General features: G+C 33.7%; 1 protein-coding gene across 1 annotated transcript in view; it reads left to right on the forward strand.

Annotated features, from left to right (window-relative positions):
* The window catches only part of LOC106125418 (uncharacterized), an 84,929-nt gene extending 67,370 nt beyond the window's left edge, over positions 1-17,559 (forward strand). Inside the window, exons 4-7 of the mRNA XM_013322612.1 lie at positions 13,122-13,200; positions 13,354-13,522; positions 15,680-16,045; positions 16,209-17,559. Coding sequence (XP_013178066.1) covers positions 13,122-13,200; positions 13,354-13,522; positions 15,680-16,045; positions 16,209-16,539 — 945 coding nt within the window. The 3' untranslated portion in view covers positions 16,540-17,559. The remainder of the gene's footprint in view (positions 1-13,121; positions 13,201-13,353; positions 13,523-15,679; positions 16,046-16,208) is intronic.
* The last annotated feature ends 2,335 nt before the right edge of the window (positions 17,560-19,894 follow it).

The raw sequence follows: 19,894 nt of genomic DNA on the forward strand, positions 1-19,894 counted from the left end.
TAAAAGTTTATTTTGGTTACAGCAGTTTGATGAGTGAAATATATTCCCTAAAGATAATTATAAAAGGCGTAGCGACGTACAAACAATGTCGTACACAGTACACGTAAACAGTATAATGGTACACAACAAGCCGTTTTACTTATAATTTTAAATACTTCAAATGATCGATAAGTAATTGCGATATTTTCTTAGAACTGTTAGAAGCTACAGTCAATATTTCAACATTAATTAGATTAAAGCGCTGAGGAGTCGTAATTCGACGTGGGCGTAAGGTTCATTGATATAAATCTACATTTGATTGCCGGCGCCGGTTAGAGAGCCTTATCGTATGACATTGTTTGCATTGGTATATGACAGACGAATACTTTTTCTTAGTATTATGTAGCTTCTTTAGTGAATTTCTGGAACAATCTATAATCTATGATGAAGGTTCTAATATTATTTTATGACAAAAAGAAACACACTGTCACACACGAACTTGTAATTACAAACAAAATTGTTTGAAATAAAACGTTACGATGTCATAATAAAGACTAACCTAAGATTCTAAAATTGAGAATAATCAACGAGTTATTTTAGATCTAGAAACTTAATAAACAGTGAACTTAATAACACTTTAGCGAAGTTTAAATACCAAAGTCAAAATAGCATTTGTCAGTCGAGAGAGAAACACGTTCATATTGAAGTGTCAGAATTGACACACCGCCATTGTTCGCAAAGAATATTGTTTTTGTACACGAGGCGTGGCATTAACTGTTCCAATATAGTACACATTAAGCCGTCTACACACCTAAAGTTTTAACTTAGTCGGACTGTTCAAATAAAACGAACGTATTTAGCCAACATTGTAACTGACAGTTAAACTGTACCGTTCTCGGTCTCAAACACACGTTAGTTTTAAATAAAATGAATCTAACTGTTCAGTTGAGTGTGAATTAAAATAGATAAACAATATCTTAGTGCTTTAGCAAAAGTGAGCAAAAATAAATCGATGCATAAAATTTTCCGGCCGATAAATATTTCACACTTTCTTTAGCATCACGTGTTTAGCCTGAAATCTATTCGAAGAGCGGCGCACTCCGTGACGAAATATTATGCGAATTTCAAGGTATTAGTGGTTATTGTTAGCGCGGCATTACTCAGCGCTGCTAGCAGACCGGTGCCGATACAAATGATGTGAACGAACGATCGATGAGGCGCATCTGTTGCCCACCGCAAATTGTAAGCGATATAAATAATAATAAATAAATATTCTAAACTACACGTAAGAATTGAATTGTTATCCCGAGCTAAAGGCATGCCAAAGTGGCTACAGATTAAGTGCAACGGTTTCAACAAATGCAAGTCTTGCCCATATTTTTACGTAAGGACTTTATAAACAGGAGAAACGTTTCAAATACTAGAGAAGAAAAGATGAGAATGATAACATGATTCTACACTACGCTCTCGCCTGATGTAAAAAGTCTTAAATCTAAAAATCATGATTACATTCTATTTACCGGGTCAGTACTACGAATGGTTTCATAAACGTTGTAATCTTATAAATTGAACCAAAAGAAAGTTCTAAGAAAACTCACCCTCAGTGCCAGCACTGAGAAAAGGGCGATGGCATTGGCACGCCACTCTCATCATTTACGAATACCACAGCTGATACACTGAGTACCAAATAGTTATAGTCTGCTGACCCAGTTGGCTGCATAGCGTCGTATGCTAACCTCAGACTAGCGTATAGTTCATTAAATGACAAACATCGATCACCGAAATAAATTATCCAATGATACTTCATGAGTTCTAAGGAGTTACGTTACAACTAATCTCATGAAAAATCATACTTATTGTTACGCTGTATCTTAAACATTACAATAATCAACAATGAAAACTACGTCGACAAATTATCTAATTCAATCTTAATAGATCGTTGAACTCTCTAAGACACGGTTCATTAATCCTTGTTCATAAATCATTCAGTGCTACACAGAAGGTGCATTAGTTTCTGAACAAGACATATTAATAAACTTAATTGCTATGTCCATTTCAGTAAAACATCTCTACATTTATCACATGTAATTGAGGACGCATCTATCTGTATTTCTACGAGATATATTTGACTAGTTTTTTACATCTATATCTAAGGTAACACTAATACTAGTTAGTTCATATCTTTGTCTGTACGACTACGTCAGATTTGTACAATGTATTGTATTGTAATTTATCGTCACCATCAGCTAACTTTACGTCCTCACTGATGGGCTCGGAGCCTACCCTAAGTTTGGGGTGACTAGGTCATAGTCAACCACGCTGGCCAAGTGCGGGTTGGTTGAGTTCACATATATCTTTGAATTTCTTTCAGATATGTTTAGGTTGCATCACGATGTTTTCCTTCACCATAAGAATGTCGAATAAATTTACATACGTAAATCGGAAATAGAAGAACACATTGGTACATGGTGGGATTCGAACCTAGGACCTGCAGATTGCAAGTCAAGTGCTTGATCACTGAGGCACCGACGCCGATGTAATAATAATAACACATTGAAACTTTGTCTTAATCACAAAAAATACTTTTACTTCAGAAGTTTCGTATTACATTGTATAAATTAAGAATCGTATAAAAATTTTTATTTCATAGTCACGTGAAATATTATCTATTTTCACGGTAATTCTACGTGTACATAAGGAAATTTATTACAGTCGATAAAAAACAACATTGCAAAATATTTTCCGCGTTCCACGAACACGTACAAGACATAAGATATTTAGTAATACAATCTTCTTAGTACACGACTTGGAGGAGATTCATTTATACTAAGATATGCGAGAATAAATATTTTTTTGCCGTGTTCACTTGTCAATTTCTGCAATAATAATAAATAGCTTATATGACATAAAAAACATTCAGTTTTTCGTTTCTCGTTACAATAAAAACAACTATTTTCTGATTTTATATATATAAACTGGCGATCGCCCGTGACTCTGGGCGAATAAAAAAAACATAATTAGTAGCCTCTGTATTCATCCAGACTTTGTTATATATCTTTGCCAAATTTCATATAAATACATTTTAACAAACATCAATCCATCCAAGCATTCGCAATTACAATATTAGTAAGATTATTCTTATCATATTGTACCCACGATGTTTATGTAATCTGCAGTGACATACAGTTGCATTCAAATTGACGGGAGATTATTATCCGTCTCACAGCTAACGGTAGTGTCATTTATCGTTTCATATCTCTCTGTGTCTGCGAATCGATGTATTAAGTATGAAAATATTATAACCGAAATGACTTCATTAATTTATATATAACGCATATATATATCTGTTTCAACAGATAAAATATGTTGTATTCATAAAAATATTAAATTGTAATAAATCTCGTCACTCTAAAAGATATTAATAATAACGTAAGTAAAAATTCTAATATTACGGCTCACCAAGACTGAAATACTAAATTACTAGTGATTCCTATGTTAATAACATTGACATCGTGAATTCAAAAAAAAAACTATTTGAATTCAATGACGTAACGTCAATTGGCTAAAAAAAGTTTCTGTACAGTTCAAGCAATTCAATAAAAGTATTTACCAAACACTCGTAACGAAACGCTTTGATCACAACTCTATAAGGCCGTCTCTCAATCAAGCCCGTGTTGCACAACATTACAAACACGCGGTACTGACTTGTTTGCTTACAATTGTACCTTCTTACTTAGAAAAAAGTGTTTCTACTCGTTGAGAATTCGTTTTAACGATTTCTAATTGACATAAAGTAGCTTAGCGCATGTTATAAGTTGTTAGCAGATTTCTTTCTTTTTTTTCGTGTACTATTTATTATTTACTTGATTATAAGTTAAAATTTTTACAAAGATGACATATTGCCCTTTAAGCTTTCGTGTTTCGTGTACGTTTTTAATCGATATTCCCATCGTTAATTTTATTAAATTTAGTAAACACATAAATTTCAAACTCCCATGAAAGTCTGTGCTAAATTGATTTTGCAGTTAAAATGATATTATAAAAAATAGTATACCCCACGCACTTTTGTATAGACGTAAGTGATAAATACAGTCCGCTTTCCGCTTGTAACTTGAGCAGTTGTTACGCAATGTGCCGGTAGCGCGGCCGTGATCTTGATCTCGATTTTCGATTACATTGCCAATGACAGCCGCGTGCGCATCGGATATCGATTACGTCGCGCGCCGGGCGCCACCGCGCGTATCGACGTCTATCGATATCTTTATAAGTCCACCACCATACTACATGTGATAGTATATTTAAGTAATTCTTATCTTTGCTTAGTACGACAGAGACAAATTGATACGTAGCCCATTTCACAGTATCTTTTCCTCGCGACGTACACGAGTTATAAAAGATAAAATTTGTTGTGATATACATGCTCTTCCTAGAATATTTATAAAAATAAAGAGTATAATAATATTATGCAATTCTTTTATTTGATGTTGTATATCTTACTAACTACAAAGATGCCTTTTGCTTTTATTTCATTAGCTAATAATAATCAGCTACATTCACTAATTATTACCATGACAAGGCGGATCATGTTATAATAATTTCTTGCAGATGTGACACGATAGAGAGCAGCTGTGGCTGTACCTCATCATACTAGCGTAAACATCGCCCTCAGTAACTTGCCAAGGCCGTTCTAATGCAAGCCAATAAATGCCATGTCTCATAGCCTCGTTATTCAGCATTCTGGCTCTGCAGATAGACCGGAGCTCAGGATAGACCCTTTCTTGGCTAAATTACTAAATTAAATGAACCATTAAAATTACTTTCATAGACTTATTTCCAGCCGGAATGAAATACGAGCATAAGAAGTCTGATTCCGTCTAAGTGGTGATTAATTAATGAACATTAACAGCATTGTATCGTGCAGCGTGCGCCTCATTATAATGTCATTAGTCGGCTGCCAATCATCTCGTAATGATACTGTTAAACTTGCTTAATTGGCGGATCCGTGCTCGTCATATTCACAATGACATAATAACAATCAAAATTTACCGTGGTCTGATTTAGCTTATACTGATTGAAATAAAAAAAAACTAACCCAAACTTTTTCATTCCACATTATGTGCTATAAACAAAATGTCTTTGATGAGGATACACTTGAAATACAGAACATTTCTAGGTCTTGAGTTTACACTGAAAAATCAACCCGTATTTTAACGAAGAAATATTATTCTCTTTGAATTACAAGCACAAAGGAAGCTGTAAAAATGTTTTATGCAAATATACCAATTAGTCTTTGAATTTCTAGACTAAACGGATACCCACATAACGTTGAACATATTTTAAATAAATAATTAAGCTCAGCAATTTACTACAAAACAATTATTTATCTAAAAGTATATACTTAAGCTTATACGAAGTTAGAATATAATTACTAAGTATATAGATAAAATTAACATGAAATAAACGCGGTCAATAATTTGGTATGCAACTCAACTATTAATTAAAGAATGTTGATTTATTGTCAATACTAAATATTTATATACTTTATGTAAATAAAACATGGTTTTTTCCAACGGTTTAGAGGGAGCGCCGCCAATGCCGCCGGCGGCACCGTGGTGCTGTCTATGTGGCGGGCAGTCACTGCTACATGTAAACTTACTGGTTAAGAACTTACTGGCTACTGTATATTTCTAATCTAAATTATCTTCATATCCCATTCACTTGATAACTTCGTCCTCTAGATGCCTATGGATGGATGGACGGATGGATTCTTTACTAAGATATCTTGGATGTGTTTAGAACTTGTGATGTTTAGAGGTTAACTTTTATGTAGTTGTTATTTATATTGAATTGTTGAATTGAATGAATTTATTACATAATGGTATCGAATTTTGTCAATAAAAAAATTACAGATAATTTTTACTCGTCTAGCTTTAAAGCGAGAAACTTTGTTTTCTTTTTCTCTTTTGTTTTCTTTCCTTTTTTTCTTTGAAATTTCTACAAACTTAATAAGGGCTGCTTTAGTCTAAGTTAGTCGCTTCGATGTCACAATAAATGCAAATGTCAGTGTGACTAACACAAAATGTCAGGACTACACGCCGCGGGCAACCTTCACGTAATTTTGCTATTTGAATTGAATAATTGGTTTCTGATTGAAACGATCCCAATAATTGGGCACGACTAAACCCAATTTTTTTACTACTGAATATTTGTCACCAAGTTTCCTGATATCTCTCTATACTTAGTGAAATATGCTCTCTTAACAATTCGCTAAAACCGAACTTATCATCGCGCCTATTAGGCTAGCGCCCGCGCGGCGCCGGCAGTGACGCCATCGCATCTCAACGAGAACAATTTGCCGCCAACAAATACTATTAGTTAAATGCTTCGTATCTCACGAACTAATGGACGGCGATACGAGGTCTAGGCCACTGATAAAGGACTATCCATTCATTGTTCTTTGATATTAATCCACTGTAAATATTAAACATATTAACATATCGTTGATAAGCGAATGACATAGCGATTTATTGCAAAAAAAAAATCGCTTCAGTAACCTACTTGGCAAGAAAATTTTGAGCTCAGTGCGAAAATTAAACTAAATTATTCAGATTCCCACGCTCGTGCTAATGAGAGGAAAACGTAAACATAACGATAGATATGAAACGTACTTTTAGGATTTGTTTGAATATACACACTTTTATCACCAGTCGTGTAGGTGATGGAAGAACAAACACCGGAAACATAAAAATTCTCCGGATCATACATAAAAAGTACATAAAATTAAACACGATTTAATTTCATTGCTTTTCTTATAGGATTTCACATCACATACGTACCTAAATAATAAGGTGTAAATTCTCCGATTGAAGGTTATGTCTAATTAAAATTACTATTAGCATTAAAAAGGCATAAAAATAAATGAAATAGAACTTTCAGGAAACACTATTCTGAACTGAGCAATAACACTAAGTATATGTTTGAGTCACGAATATTTTCAATAGCAGGTCGCGTGATCGACAAGAAATAATTTCGGCAAATACTTGAGCAACATATTTCTAAATTAAATTGAAGTGTAACAGAACCGCGAAGTATATAACAGTCGCACATATGTATATGTAATACTGGATAAATGCCAAATTTACGAATCTCGCGGGATTTCTGGAAGTAGTTCCGCGATTAATTGCTCTTGTCTGCGACGAGGAATGCACATTAACAATACTTAATTCTAAACATGTCACAATCTAATCTCATTCTAAAGAAATGCCCTCGTAATTCAGTAGTTAGAGTTCGAAGCTTTTATGCCGACCCTGGGTTCGACTTACCTCTGAGCATTCGATGTTATAATTTTAATGAGACGTAACGAATACATTATATACATTTCGATTCTTCAATTTATTCTATTTTTTGATATGTCGATTATTAATATGAAGAAGTTATTAAAATTAGTTTTTTTTTATTTAGATAAAATTATTTTTCGTATTTTGCAATAATAGAAACTCCCTGAAATGACGCATTGTTGGATACATGGAAACATACATCTTTATATATATATATATATAATTCTTCTGTGCGTGTGTATGTTACTAAACTTCTCTCAAACGACTGGACCGATTTTGATGAAATTTTTTGTGTGTTCAAGGGGATCTGGGAATGGTTTAGATTCACAAATTTTGTCCGCTGGACAATGTTTTTTTAATTAATTTTTAATTTATTAGTAGTTGTTGCTTTTGGAATGTTTTACATTGGATCCGACAGACGGCGCTACCATCGCAGTGTCAAATTTTAAATAATATTCGAATTTTCAAATTAAAGACGTGTAGACAGGACAACGTCTGTCGGATCCGCTAGTTTTCTTATAAATGTTTACAGCAGTGAATGAACTTGGTCCACTTTTCTTCAACCCATATTTAAAATTAAAAATACTGACCTAATCTACTGAACTGTAAAAAAACAACTTTAATTAATTGCTTGTCACAATAAAGCTATTCCAAATTAAATAGTTTAACCATCACTTTGACATTAATAACCCACTCTATCACAATGATGGCTTAATTCGGCTATAAATTTTCTCACTTAAAAAATATTTGTTGATTTATTTTTAAAAAAGAACTTCTCAGGCAGAAAATAAAGACTTTATAAAAATTAAGACATAATTATTTATAAAAACATATTTTTTTTAAATCAAAAAAATATTTTTTTTCCAAGACTCATTACGTATTTTATCAATTTTAACAACATTTATTACCCAATATATTACTTTATTAAAAACAAATCTTAAATCTATCAACAAGTAAGGCCGTTCGATAAAAAATAATGCCTTGTTTAACATTTCACACATCGTTAAGATGTTTAAAAACAAATTTCGCGAAATGTTCTTCCATAAAACATTTATTGTGGAGTGCTTCGCGAAAATATTCACATAAAAGTTTGATGTAAGGAAATAAGAATGGTAAATATAGCTATTGTGGGCCAAGGACAATTACGACAATGAATACGTATTCGTAGAACTTGAAACGTTTAACAATTGAATATTTATAGCAACCTATGTTTAACTTTGCGACAATGGTCTCAAAGATGTTGTTTTAAAATACTTTATTTTTACACAAAAATTTAATTTTATACAAGGTGGAGGAAGGAGGAGGTGGAGGAGGAGTTTGATTTATGTTTAATAAAGATTACAAATCCTTGGACTGTTGAAGTGTAAATAAAATCTGCAAGTTACATATAATCGACAAGATAAATGAAAACAATGAACACTTCCATGATTCACAAAGTACTTTAACTTTTGTATAACAATTTCAAAGCTTTGCAGACAATTTGTGTTTCGATCGAGTGGAAAATAAATAAATAAATACGCCTTTCAGTGCATAGCGTGTTTTTAGTATTTTAAACGTTCCGGCATTTTTGCACACTGCCAGATGAAGTGTTTGGGCCGAATAGTTATTACCGTACTATGTGCGGTAAAGCTTTATTTTAGCGCTCGAATGCAGCCGCTACATGTGAACATATCCTTGAAAATATTTTAAAACCGACAATGTAATAACGAACATAAGCGGATTACGGATTACGTTATTGATTGTTTGCTTTGTTTAATTAGCGAGTTATATTAACGAAAAATGTAATAGGCTTTCAGCAAATAGCAGTTATAAATCATATTTAAATTTCCGTGTTTTAAGTATAATTTTTGTTTGAACTATGAATTGCGTTTATGCTTTTTGTAACACAACCTCTTATCTATTTCCGTATAATAAGAAAAATACTTCAACGTTATACGAAAACATTCAGTGCTCGAATGAAATATTTTAATGTAGCTCCGTTAACTAGCAAAGAATTTCCGTCTATATCGAAATGCAAGCACTAACACACGTTACATTGAATGGCATTAAGCTCTGTACAGTTTCAGTCTGAGTGCGTCTAGGCCGCACACTGTTTATGTTCAGAAATAACCGATGTCGGTGCGCTGGTGTACAGGTGTACGCTGTCATAGACTAACTGCTCTCTTTTATCTTGCAACACTAGTGACCTCTAGTTTTGACTGCTCTAGATTGCTCGTGTTTATGTTTTGCGGTTCGTTTAACACTAAAACATTTTATATACAGTACTAGCAGTCGCCCGCGGTTCCGTCCGTGTTATGTGTAAAAAATTAGTAAGTAGCCTATGTGTTTTTCTTGACTACCAAATTTCAGTGAGATCCGTTGAACCGTTCTGGAATAACTATTATATTAACACACGTATACTGCGGTGAACACTTCGGTATTACCTCATTGTCTTGAATTATTCCGTTTTGTTCTATGTACGTAAAATAACGAAGGTTAATGATAAATTTAACCGTGATTTCGTTACATCAGACTGACGTCAAACAATCGTACCGTACGTAACGGTCAAGTGAACACATGCTAATTTTAGGCGTTCAAATAAATAATACAATGACTCACTGCTTGAAAGACAGCTTGAGAATGTTATAATTTTTAAATGAAAATGCACCCAATTTTTGCAGTTACAAGAATTGGAGTGTCTGTATTTACGAAATTTATTGCCTAACTTATAACTAAGAAACAAGTTTCAAATTTTTATATTTCTGTCTGCCTGTCTGTCTGGCTAGACAGATTTTGATGGTACTTTCACTGAAAGGTAACCAAAGTGTGCAATATCTGAACATAAACATTGCCGCGGTCTAGACGCACTTAAGTCTGAAATTTTGCAGCGCTTATGCCACTCAATGTTAGTGCTTGCATTCCGATATAGACGGAAATTCTTAGGATGTTAATATTACAGAAACTTTTTTATTATTACGCTGCTAAAGTAACGAGTGACCGCTAGTGTTTGATAAATTAACAGACTAAGTTTAATCCTAACGTTTTTGGCCAGTAACTTCTAATCCTATTTTCATAAATAGAAAAAACATTTTTCAAAGTAAGATTAGGAGCAAACACCATACGATTTTCAGATAAAATCACGACGTTTGATGACAAATTAAAAAAGAGATGTTTACTATCGTAAGCATCATAAATATCTCAACCATATTTCAGCCGCCCAGTCGACGATATCGTCATATTCATGTCATGTCACCGCACACGACTACTGACATAAATGTCCAAGTCATCCGGTTACTGGACTATACGTAACTGACAAGACCTACGCACTATTTATTTGGCCCGTGGATTTATTGATAGTTGGACTTTTATTTATGTTCTGCTACGCGTAACGTTGAAAATAGAATTGGATGAAAATTAATATATTAACGACTTACCTTGACTGTTTGTCGAACAGTCACGCTCAGCCGTTTAATTGGTACTTGAACACTAGCTTTGTGAATTTTTGTAATTTTCTCATATTGAATTTAAGAGGCTCCCTTAATCATCTTGACCTATAGTGCGACAGTTATAGTCTACTGGGACGGCTAATGATTTCCATAATAAAGGTTAGATAATTTATAAACAAACCATAATTATATTCAGAATAAGATGTCAAATGGTTTTCTATGATTTCCTGATTTTGTCTTTTTATTCCGATTTTATTATGTTACAAAACTGTGTGGTAAAATCAATCTATAATTTTAAAATAAAACATTATACTTACGATAGTTTTGACACGTCTTTACATCAGTTCTGAGCTGCATTATGACGTGTCAGGTGACTCGTTACCCGCAGAATGCAACGATACCACCGTAACTGGGTTTATGGCCCAGTTATTTTAAAGTTTTATACCACGATAAAATAACACGTCGCTGTTTGTTTTATGATAAGACAGCCGGCATGTCGGGAAACTGTTGCGTAGCATTGAGCTGCAGATTATTATGAATATAATTTGATTACTACTGTTAGAAACATATCTAAGATTGTTTACGATATTCAACGAACTAGTACTAATTTTTAAAAATGAATTTCTCGCATCGCCCCGACATTATTAGATCACGTTTTAGAAAATAGAGATTAAATTGTGTTCAAAATTTAAGTAAAATAAACTATTACATCTATACTAGAATTAACATAAACAGATATTCATTCTATTAGACTATTATTTCTCAAACAGTATGAAACATTTTGTGAAGAAACACGAGTTATTTAAAATTGAAATAATCGTTTGTTTTAAGCCAAAACATATTGTACGTATTGTGAGTAAGAAGTAAAAATGTTTTGCCAATATTTAACTGGCGCTCGAAAACTAACCTCTAAAAACAATAAAGCATTGTTCAAACAGAAAAAAATTATGGTCCACGTTCGGATGTTGTAATTGGACTGGGTAATGTTTAACGGCAATATTTTGTCTAGTGTCTAGACTTCGCTATATGTTAGATACGGTATTTATCACTTTTAGCTGTACATAAATCATGTCTCATTTAAATAATGATGCATCATCGAGTATCTTTTATTTTTACTTTTTTATTTTAAATTACGTAATATTTAACTCGATATTAAATATAACAACATTACATAATAACACAACTTGATGTTAGTAATTATTAATTTTAAAAAGGTTCCAGTTTACACAGTTTATAGGGAGATATATTCAACATTATTAACAATCATAACGTAATAATTCCTAATATTTATAAATAAATAACTTCAAAGATTCGTAGCACAACATATTATTATCATAAAAAAGCACTTCAGGCGATTCATTGCCAGAGCCGCATTGTAAGCAACAATCTATACGCTTAGTAATGGTGATTCGATCTGTGACGTCATGGACCCCAGCGTTCATTACCAATTGTCCTACTTTACAACGCTTAGCCTAACATTTGTCGATTCCAAAGAACCACAGTATAGTGAAATCCAAACTTTATGATGGCTTGCAATGAACACTCAACTCTTCACTCACACACACGGGCAACTAATACTACTGACATGAGCTTGCAGATAATCACAAGCACGGGTAAAGATTGAATCTTAAAATACCCGTTCAATCTTGACTAACCTCGACGCTAACAATTCCATCTTACATATCTAAGAACAGACCAGCTGTTAATATGTATGAACTTATTTTTTAGGTTGATTAGAATTAGCTCTTTCCTTTAAAATTGGGAAGACAATGAGTAAACTTCGACCATAAAAAATAAATAGCTACTCCGTTTATAAGGTTTAAGTAAAGGTAACATTCCAATTGAAATTCTTGGTACAACATTTCAAGGGCAGTGGATACCTAAATTTAAAAAAAAATGTTGTAATCGAATCTTGAAATGTCATATCCGGCATCAAAATAAACATTTTACTCATCGTAAATACAAAATGTGTAAAACATATCTTGATAATCTGACCGAATAACTACTGAATTACTCATAGTTGTATTTAAATCAGCGGTAAATAAATGAAAAATTATCCAAAATGTGGGTCGCGATGTCACTCCATCGGTCACCGAGATCAAACATTTTGACGCGCCAAGGCTCGCACGCATCATTCACTATCAGAAAAACAACATTTTTTAAATCATAACTGAGTTATTTATAAGGTAATCTGTTAGATTATCGTCCTAGACAGTTTAAAGATAATATGATATTAAAAAATTCTTCGAGGCGACTGATAAAATCCGCTATTTTAAGCAATCGAACCCACAATCAAAAAGATTAAAAGATTTAAGAATTTTTGTATCTATTTGCAATTATGTAACTGTAAATATAAATGAAAGATATGTTTTATCCTCAGGACCGTGAGAGCAACTTGTCAGTGCCAGCCCGCTGGGAGGACAGAAACCTTCGCACCTACCTCAACAAACACGACGTTGGTTAGTAAAAGATTTTTATAAACTCAAACTTTAAAATCACGTCCTTTCTCTTTTTGATGACATTAAATTGGTCCATTATAATTTACTAAAGCTATAATGTAGAATTATATCATTTACATCTGGATATTGATTGGATAAAATTTATGTTATCAGAGAAAGCGAGCCGTTGGATCGGCGGTATCTACGACTACGGCGCTCGCGCGTGGAAGTGGGGCGGCGAGCTGAGGAGCATGCACTACCAGTCATTCTCCAAGATGAAGCGACTCTCCCCCGAAGAGCTCAAGTGGAACTGCATCGCCATGATGCCCGAACTCCTCTATAGGTAACAATCTTAATTAATCTGTAGTTATTCATTCATTCAACAGTTGGATATGTTACCTTCAAGAACATATTTCTTGGAAACATTCTAACTGAGCTCCGGACTTATGCTAGGACTTATTTACGGCATTGGTCGAACAATGGGATTTGAACCCACCACGTGATCAGATTAATCTTGAGGTAAATATTTTTTAAGTAGGTTTTGTTAAAATACTTTGAATTTCTAAAGAAAGGAAAGTAATTAATAATTCTTTGGATACAATAAAGCTAGCAATCTTGTAGTTTAAATACAAACTTCCTTTTCTTTCGATCCCATTTAGCTTCTAGAAGTTAAGAGAAATGCACAACGCAACAAACAAACAATTGTCTGTAAAGCTCGTAGCTCGCAAGTTTAACTAGCTCTCGGAAGAAATAAGACGTGGAATTTGTTAGTTCCGACTTGTTAAAACTTTAAATCGAAATTTTTAAGACCGGACCAACAACTTTTAAGTAGAAATAAGAACTCAGCTTCGTTTTTTTTGAGGTTTCGTATTTTAAAAATACTAATCAAATAATTTTATCTTACTTCTTACTAATATTATTAATGTGAGTGTTTAGATGTATGGATAGATGTTAGAAAGTATCTCCCGAAGAGCTGCATGGATCTCGTTGAATTTGGCATGGATGTAGAACAGAAAATCCCATTTCTTCCAATGATCATCGAAGGCTCTTTTATCTTTGTGATCAATAGCAAAGCTTAATATCTTCACTAACTCTAATAATAGCAAAATGGGGATATTAAACTGATAACTATAATCATTACAGTACTGTTCACCATTAATATATTTTATCTCTGAACCACCACAATCTAAAAGCAAAATATATCACGTTATCGAAGAGCAAATGCAATTAAGGGCAGTTATTACAAAAGTTTCGCCACAACCCTCCGTTAATAAAGTATGAGTCTGCATTAACGTAACAAATGTCAAGTTCGTGACAAAAGCGTAGTGGGGAAGCGAGGTTCATTGTGGCGGACGGTCTAAGCTAGAGACACGCGCGGTGGCTACGCTCTGCGCTGACCCTAACTACAGAGTTCGCTGAATTCATTTGCAAAATGAGCTATAAAAATACAAGTTATAAGAGGTAGCGTAATCAATGGCTTGTTTATTTCATTTTGAGCCGACTTCAATAAAAAGGAGGTTGTCTATACGTACTTTTTTTTAATTTATAATTAAACAAAGTAATTATTGATCTAGTAAATCTGTAAGCATAACCTTGTAGTCTCGTTCATCATTACTAGGCAAAAATTGCTAAGCTTTTTAACAAAATTATTACAACACTTCAAAACCGCTGACGCTTACTTCTTGTTACCTTACTAAATTTATAACAAACAATGGTTTGCCAAACCGATTATGTTTAAAAAGATCGATACCGGGAATCGGCATAAAGTTTTACGAGCTGCTGTGGAGTCAGATTATGTCGCTCCATTGTCCTGCCGACCCCATGTCCTGCACAGATGGCGATGTGTGATTTGGAAATTTATTTTGGGATTATCGACACATATTCCAGAGGGTTCTTAATTTGATGGCAACATCCAATCGGAATACAAATATACTTTGCAACAAATAAAAAGGAAACTTTATTTATAAACTTACAGAATAGAAGGCAGTTATTATTACACTATTTTATATTAAAATTGTAATAGTTTTAATTTAGTTACCATAAATATATTAGTTTATCAAATGTGAAAGTTTATTCAAAACAACTAGTACCAAACTTATACCTTTTGCTGGGTAGCAACTTATGTTTAAATATAAATGCTTGCGATACAGTTCAAGGCAAAGGGATCAATTGGCAGTACGTCGTGAGAGCAATCGTAACATGAATATAAATTGATGTTGAAGTCAAGCGAATTGACTTTTAATTCACACCTATCTAGAGTGCAGTTAACAGCCGTGACTAGACGTAACTGATGATGATTTGATTGACTACTTATGAGTACGTGACACATATGAAACGTGACTTCGACGCACATTTCGTCATAAAACTTGACACTAATTAGGATTTTGGTTTTAGGAATTTTCTGTAACATAAAGTTGAAACTAAGGGTGTTATTCTCCACCCAAAATACATGTACGACATTGTATTACTTTAAAAAAACATTCTATAAAATGATTCGCAGATGGGCTCCACGTAGCTGCATAGAGGCGAGACAATACATATGTCAGACGAAACTCCGCAAAGTGCCGAAGACGAAGTTAAAAGACCTGCGGCGACGCTGGCAGCGTATGGGCAAGATCAACGAAATCACCGCACCAAGCGTCAGCCGCGAGGTCGACGACCCCCGCACTAATGACGTAACCACCAACCCCGTCGACAACCCCAAAGCATTCGACCTGCGGCCCGCGCCGGTGTACGGACCGCGAGGCAACAGACGCGAACCGAATCCGATACGAAACCACCAGAAACCCTACGATCTGAGACCGAACGAACTGAAAAAGAGATCCAGACCAAACGCCCGTAGGCGGCTCACCAGACCGTTCCCTGGGTAAGGCAAAGTTTTTTACACTAAAATAAGTTAATATTTATAGCAAAGGATTCGGTACAAGATTTTTTTTTATATCTGCTACATATAGTACGTATCACAGACGTAGTAAGAATATTGATACTTTATTTATATAAATCTTTAGAAATTTAAATTTATATTCCAGTTACAAATGGAACCGGCACGATCCCGAGGCTTCGTTCCGGTACAACTCTGAACTGTTGCGGTCGGGCCGTACTGGGCTCAGCCCGCAACAGGTCAACGGGCACCTGGCGAGGCTGCGGCACTTGCGCGACCGGCAGATCAGACGCCGACGGCTGCGCGAAAACGACGACTGGCTCGTCAACGACGTCAGGCAGGTGCTCGTGCCTACGCACGCTCGCACTTACACCGTCGACAACAACATCAGCGCCTTGCACCCCAAGGCCATCGTCGAGGAGTTCGATATGATGCCGCGCCCCATAGTACTGCCGAGACCCGCGCGTGGCGCTGGCTAAACATCTACTAATGTAGTAGTAGGAGCTATCATTTTCCGCAGCTCGTGTACTTCTACTTATTTGTATTTTAAATTATTATATTTTCTATGCTTTGATTCCTATATCACTTTCAATATCTTAATGATATTTTGTCTCTGACATTGTGAATCTATATAGTAATGCTTTAGCTGTTTCTCTCAATGTATTTAAAAATTCCAATCGCCGTGTGATGGATCATGACTCGCTAAGTTTAACTTTTACTTCTCTATTTGTTCTGTTGAACGAAATAGATATTTAGTAGTCAACTTATTTTTAAATTTTCATCACATAATATTTTCTCAACATCAGTCTTCTAATCATCATTTTATACCATCTTAAATAGTGCAACATTATAAAACTTAAATATAATATAGGCTAGTTTCGAATATATGACTTTAAAAAAAATCGTATTCACTTAGTCTTAGTCTGGCATCGTCTTTGCTATTATCGCCTAATGCTGAAATAATTATTAAAAACTTTCACATACCATTTGCCACCAGACTGCACTTTACGAAACGTACAAGGAGGTTTGACACAGTGCATTTAGCTCCGAAGCAATTTAATAACGAACTTCAAAAATGTATGGACCTGAAAGGTTAGACAAAATGCAATCGCTTCGAGTCGATTCAATGGCGAACTTTAAAAATTTATAGAAGTGACAACAATTTTTAATAAGTCACGTGATTGTCGCGCGTCAATTCCATGCAATTTTCAAGTTCGCTATGGAATCGCTTATAACGAATGCACTCTGTCTAAACCCCCTGGCAATAACGTTCGATAAGTCACGTGATTGTCGCGCGTCAGTTCCATTTTGTCTAACCCCACATATGCACTTGCAAACATGGTCATTAGTTAAGGATATCTATATTTAATATACACTAATATTAATAGATTCAGTCCCAACTTTACTGAATTCGGTTTCTTAATCTTGTTAAGCTTCAATATAATATGTTATAATGCGTATTTATAAAAAAAAACTAGTCAGTAAGTTTATCGAGAAATACTATTAAATATTTCTTATCATACCAACCAGTACGTTTAATAAAAATTGTCATTATCAAATTAATTATTCTCTCATCGCTTTAAGTGTAATTTATTAAAAAAAATATAAATTAACAAAATATAAATGTGTCGTACACAATATTGGCATTTCGCTTTGTCTTAAACGTTTAGTATTAATTATAATTGTACGTTCCAACTTGTATGTTGTTTAGGTTAATTGTAACCAACTTATGTATAAGTGCCAACGTTTTAGTCCTCGCATTTAAATCACGAAATCATATTTAGATAGACAACGCCATCTACAGCATGACGAGAGAAACTTTCCCTCGGGAAGGAACTTCTAGAAATTCTGGTCATAATACTTTAAACACGTAGGAAGTAGAAAGTACTATATTAATAGCTAAAGGTTATATTACCATAGTTCACAATTGTCTTTTATCACAATTCTAGCAGTATAAATAGAATGTTGAATATAATCGAAACTGTTTTAAGGAAATTAATTATTAATTATTATATGAAAAGTAGAACAATACTACAACTATGTTATTGATATGAACAGTAATGGAAATGCATTCCATTATTTACAGAATCTTTCTCTCTTTTGCAATAATTAGTACATCTTTAGCTTGGATTTCCATTGTCAAAACGTAGAATATATTGCCATCCCTTTCTGTCCCTATGAGAAAAAAAGAGATAAAAACCCCTTTTTTCTTTGTGTAGAAGTTAAAACCTACCGTTAATGCACATTGAATGTCTATCGTAATCACATGTCATTTAGTAATTCTTAATCATTATTATTTGTAAAATACGGTTGTAAAAATTCGTAAATGTTTCGCAATTAATTTTAAAATGTTATTTGTGTTTGACAGTTGTATAAATGATGGACAAATCTAGATATGGTTTCGTTTAATTATAATTATTAAATGGAGAGATTAATTTCCTATGTACGGCTGCATTTTTATTTCTATTGTCAGTAAGAAATGTAACAAATTGTTACCGTGATTTTTCAAAGCCGTAACAAAAGAACATATTGCTATCTCTTTCATTATCTGTGACAAAACAGAGATGACAACGCTTTTGTACACATGTAAGTGTAGTCAAACCATAGCAGGCTTATTAACTAAGGTTTGATTCCACCTGGAGTGTAGTATTATAGTAATTATCATGATTTTCTGGTAAATTGGAATTAATTCAAATTTTTATGTTCCGATTTTGTACCCCAAGTAAATTCCCGCCCTCTGATTATAAGTTCTTAACAATGTAATTATTTTTGAGTAATTTTTCACTAAGATTTGGTTTTTAATAACACCTCCACCGTTTTGTAAGAAATTTGTCTATTTAGTATTATTTTCTTACCTCCATAGATTTAGTTACGAAATATCATAACTTTTGAAGCAAATTAATTTATTTACATGTCAGATATTTTTTTCTATTTTGTATATGATTAATATTAATTTGTACAGAATCATTAAATGTTGTGTCATATAGAAGCAAGAAGTATTTTTTTGTTTAACTTTATTTGTATTTTACTTATACTTTTGGAATGTAAGTGAATAAAAAAATGTCTAAGCAAATTTAGTTTCAATTTTGAAAGTTTACAGCGCCATCTAGTATTGAATAGCGTAAAGACGACGGTAAATAAGGAGGATGGAAAAGAGCGGTTGGATTTTGATAAACTTTGGAAAATAATAAAGTTAAGGAGAAACTGAAAATATTATAAAATAGAATAAGGAAATAAGATTAGCACGCACTGTTTGTTTGATAATATATTTCTAAAATCTGTCTTCTAAATTCCATCCAAATCCTAATTCTGGATCCGCCGCCGATTCCACCTCCGTAGTTACATTATATGTAGTTACATTATATAGTTAGTTACATTTTATAATGCCCACTGCTACATACAAAAAGAGACGAAAAATAGTACGACGAGTATATTTACTTACATAGCTTTAGTTAATAGAAAGGCCAAGTGCATATGGAGATCGAGGTCGACGACCTGACGGTGTATTTCGCGGCGCGAGATGCTGCGATACGGTCGCTATGGCAACGCGCGCCAAACAACCAACAACCTCTGCGCCATGAACATGACGTGGACAATACAAAGAAAAATTTTAGTAGCTACTATTTATGATGTTATTTCACATATAGATTTCCAATAAAGTAAAGAATAATAAAAATACTACAAGTACGTCAAAAGATGAACTTTTTTAAAAAACATACTTAGTTCAAACCTTTTTCATATTTTAGTATAAAAGAAGGTATCAAAAATTATAATCTGCCAACAGCACAAACGCATTAATTTTATTTATCAATAAACGTTACCGAAGCACTGCTT

Source organism: Papilio xuthus, unplaced genomic scaffold (assembly GCF_000836235.2).
Source record: "Papilio xuthus unplaced genomic scaffold, Pxut_1.1 DF825928.1, whole genome shotgun sequence".
Taxonomy (NCBI): Eukaryota; Metazoa; Arthropoda; class Insecta; order Lepidoptera; family Papilionidae; genus Papilio; species Papilio xuthus.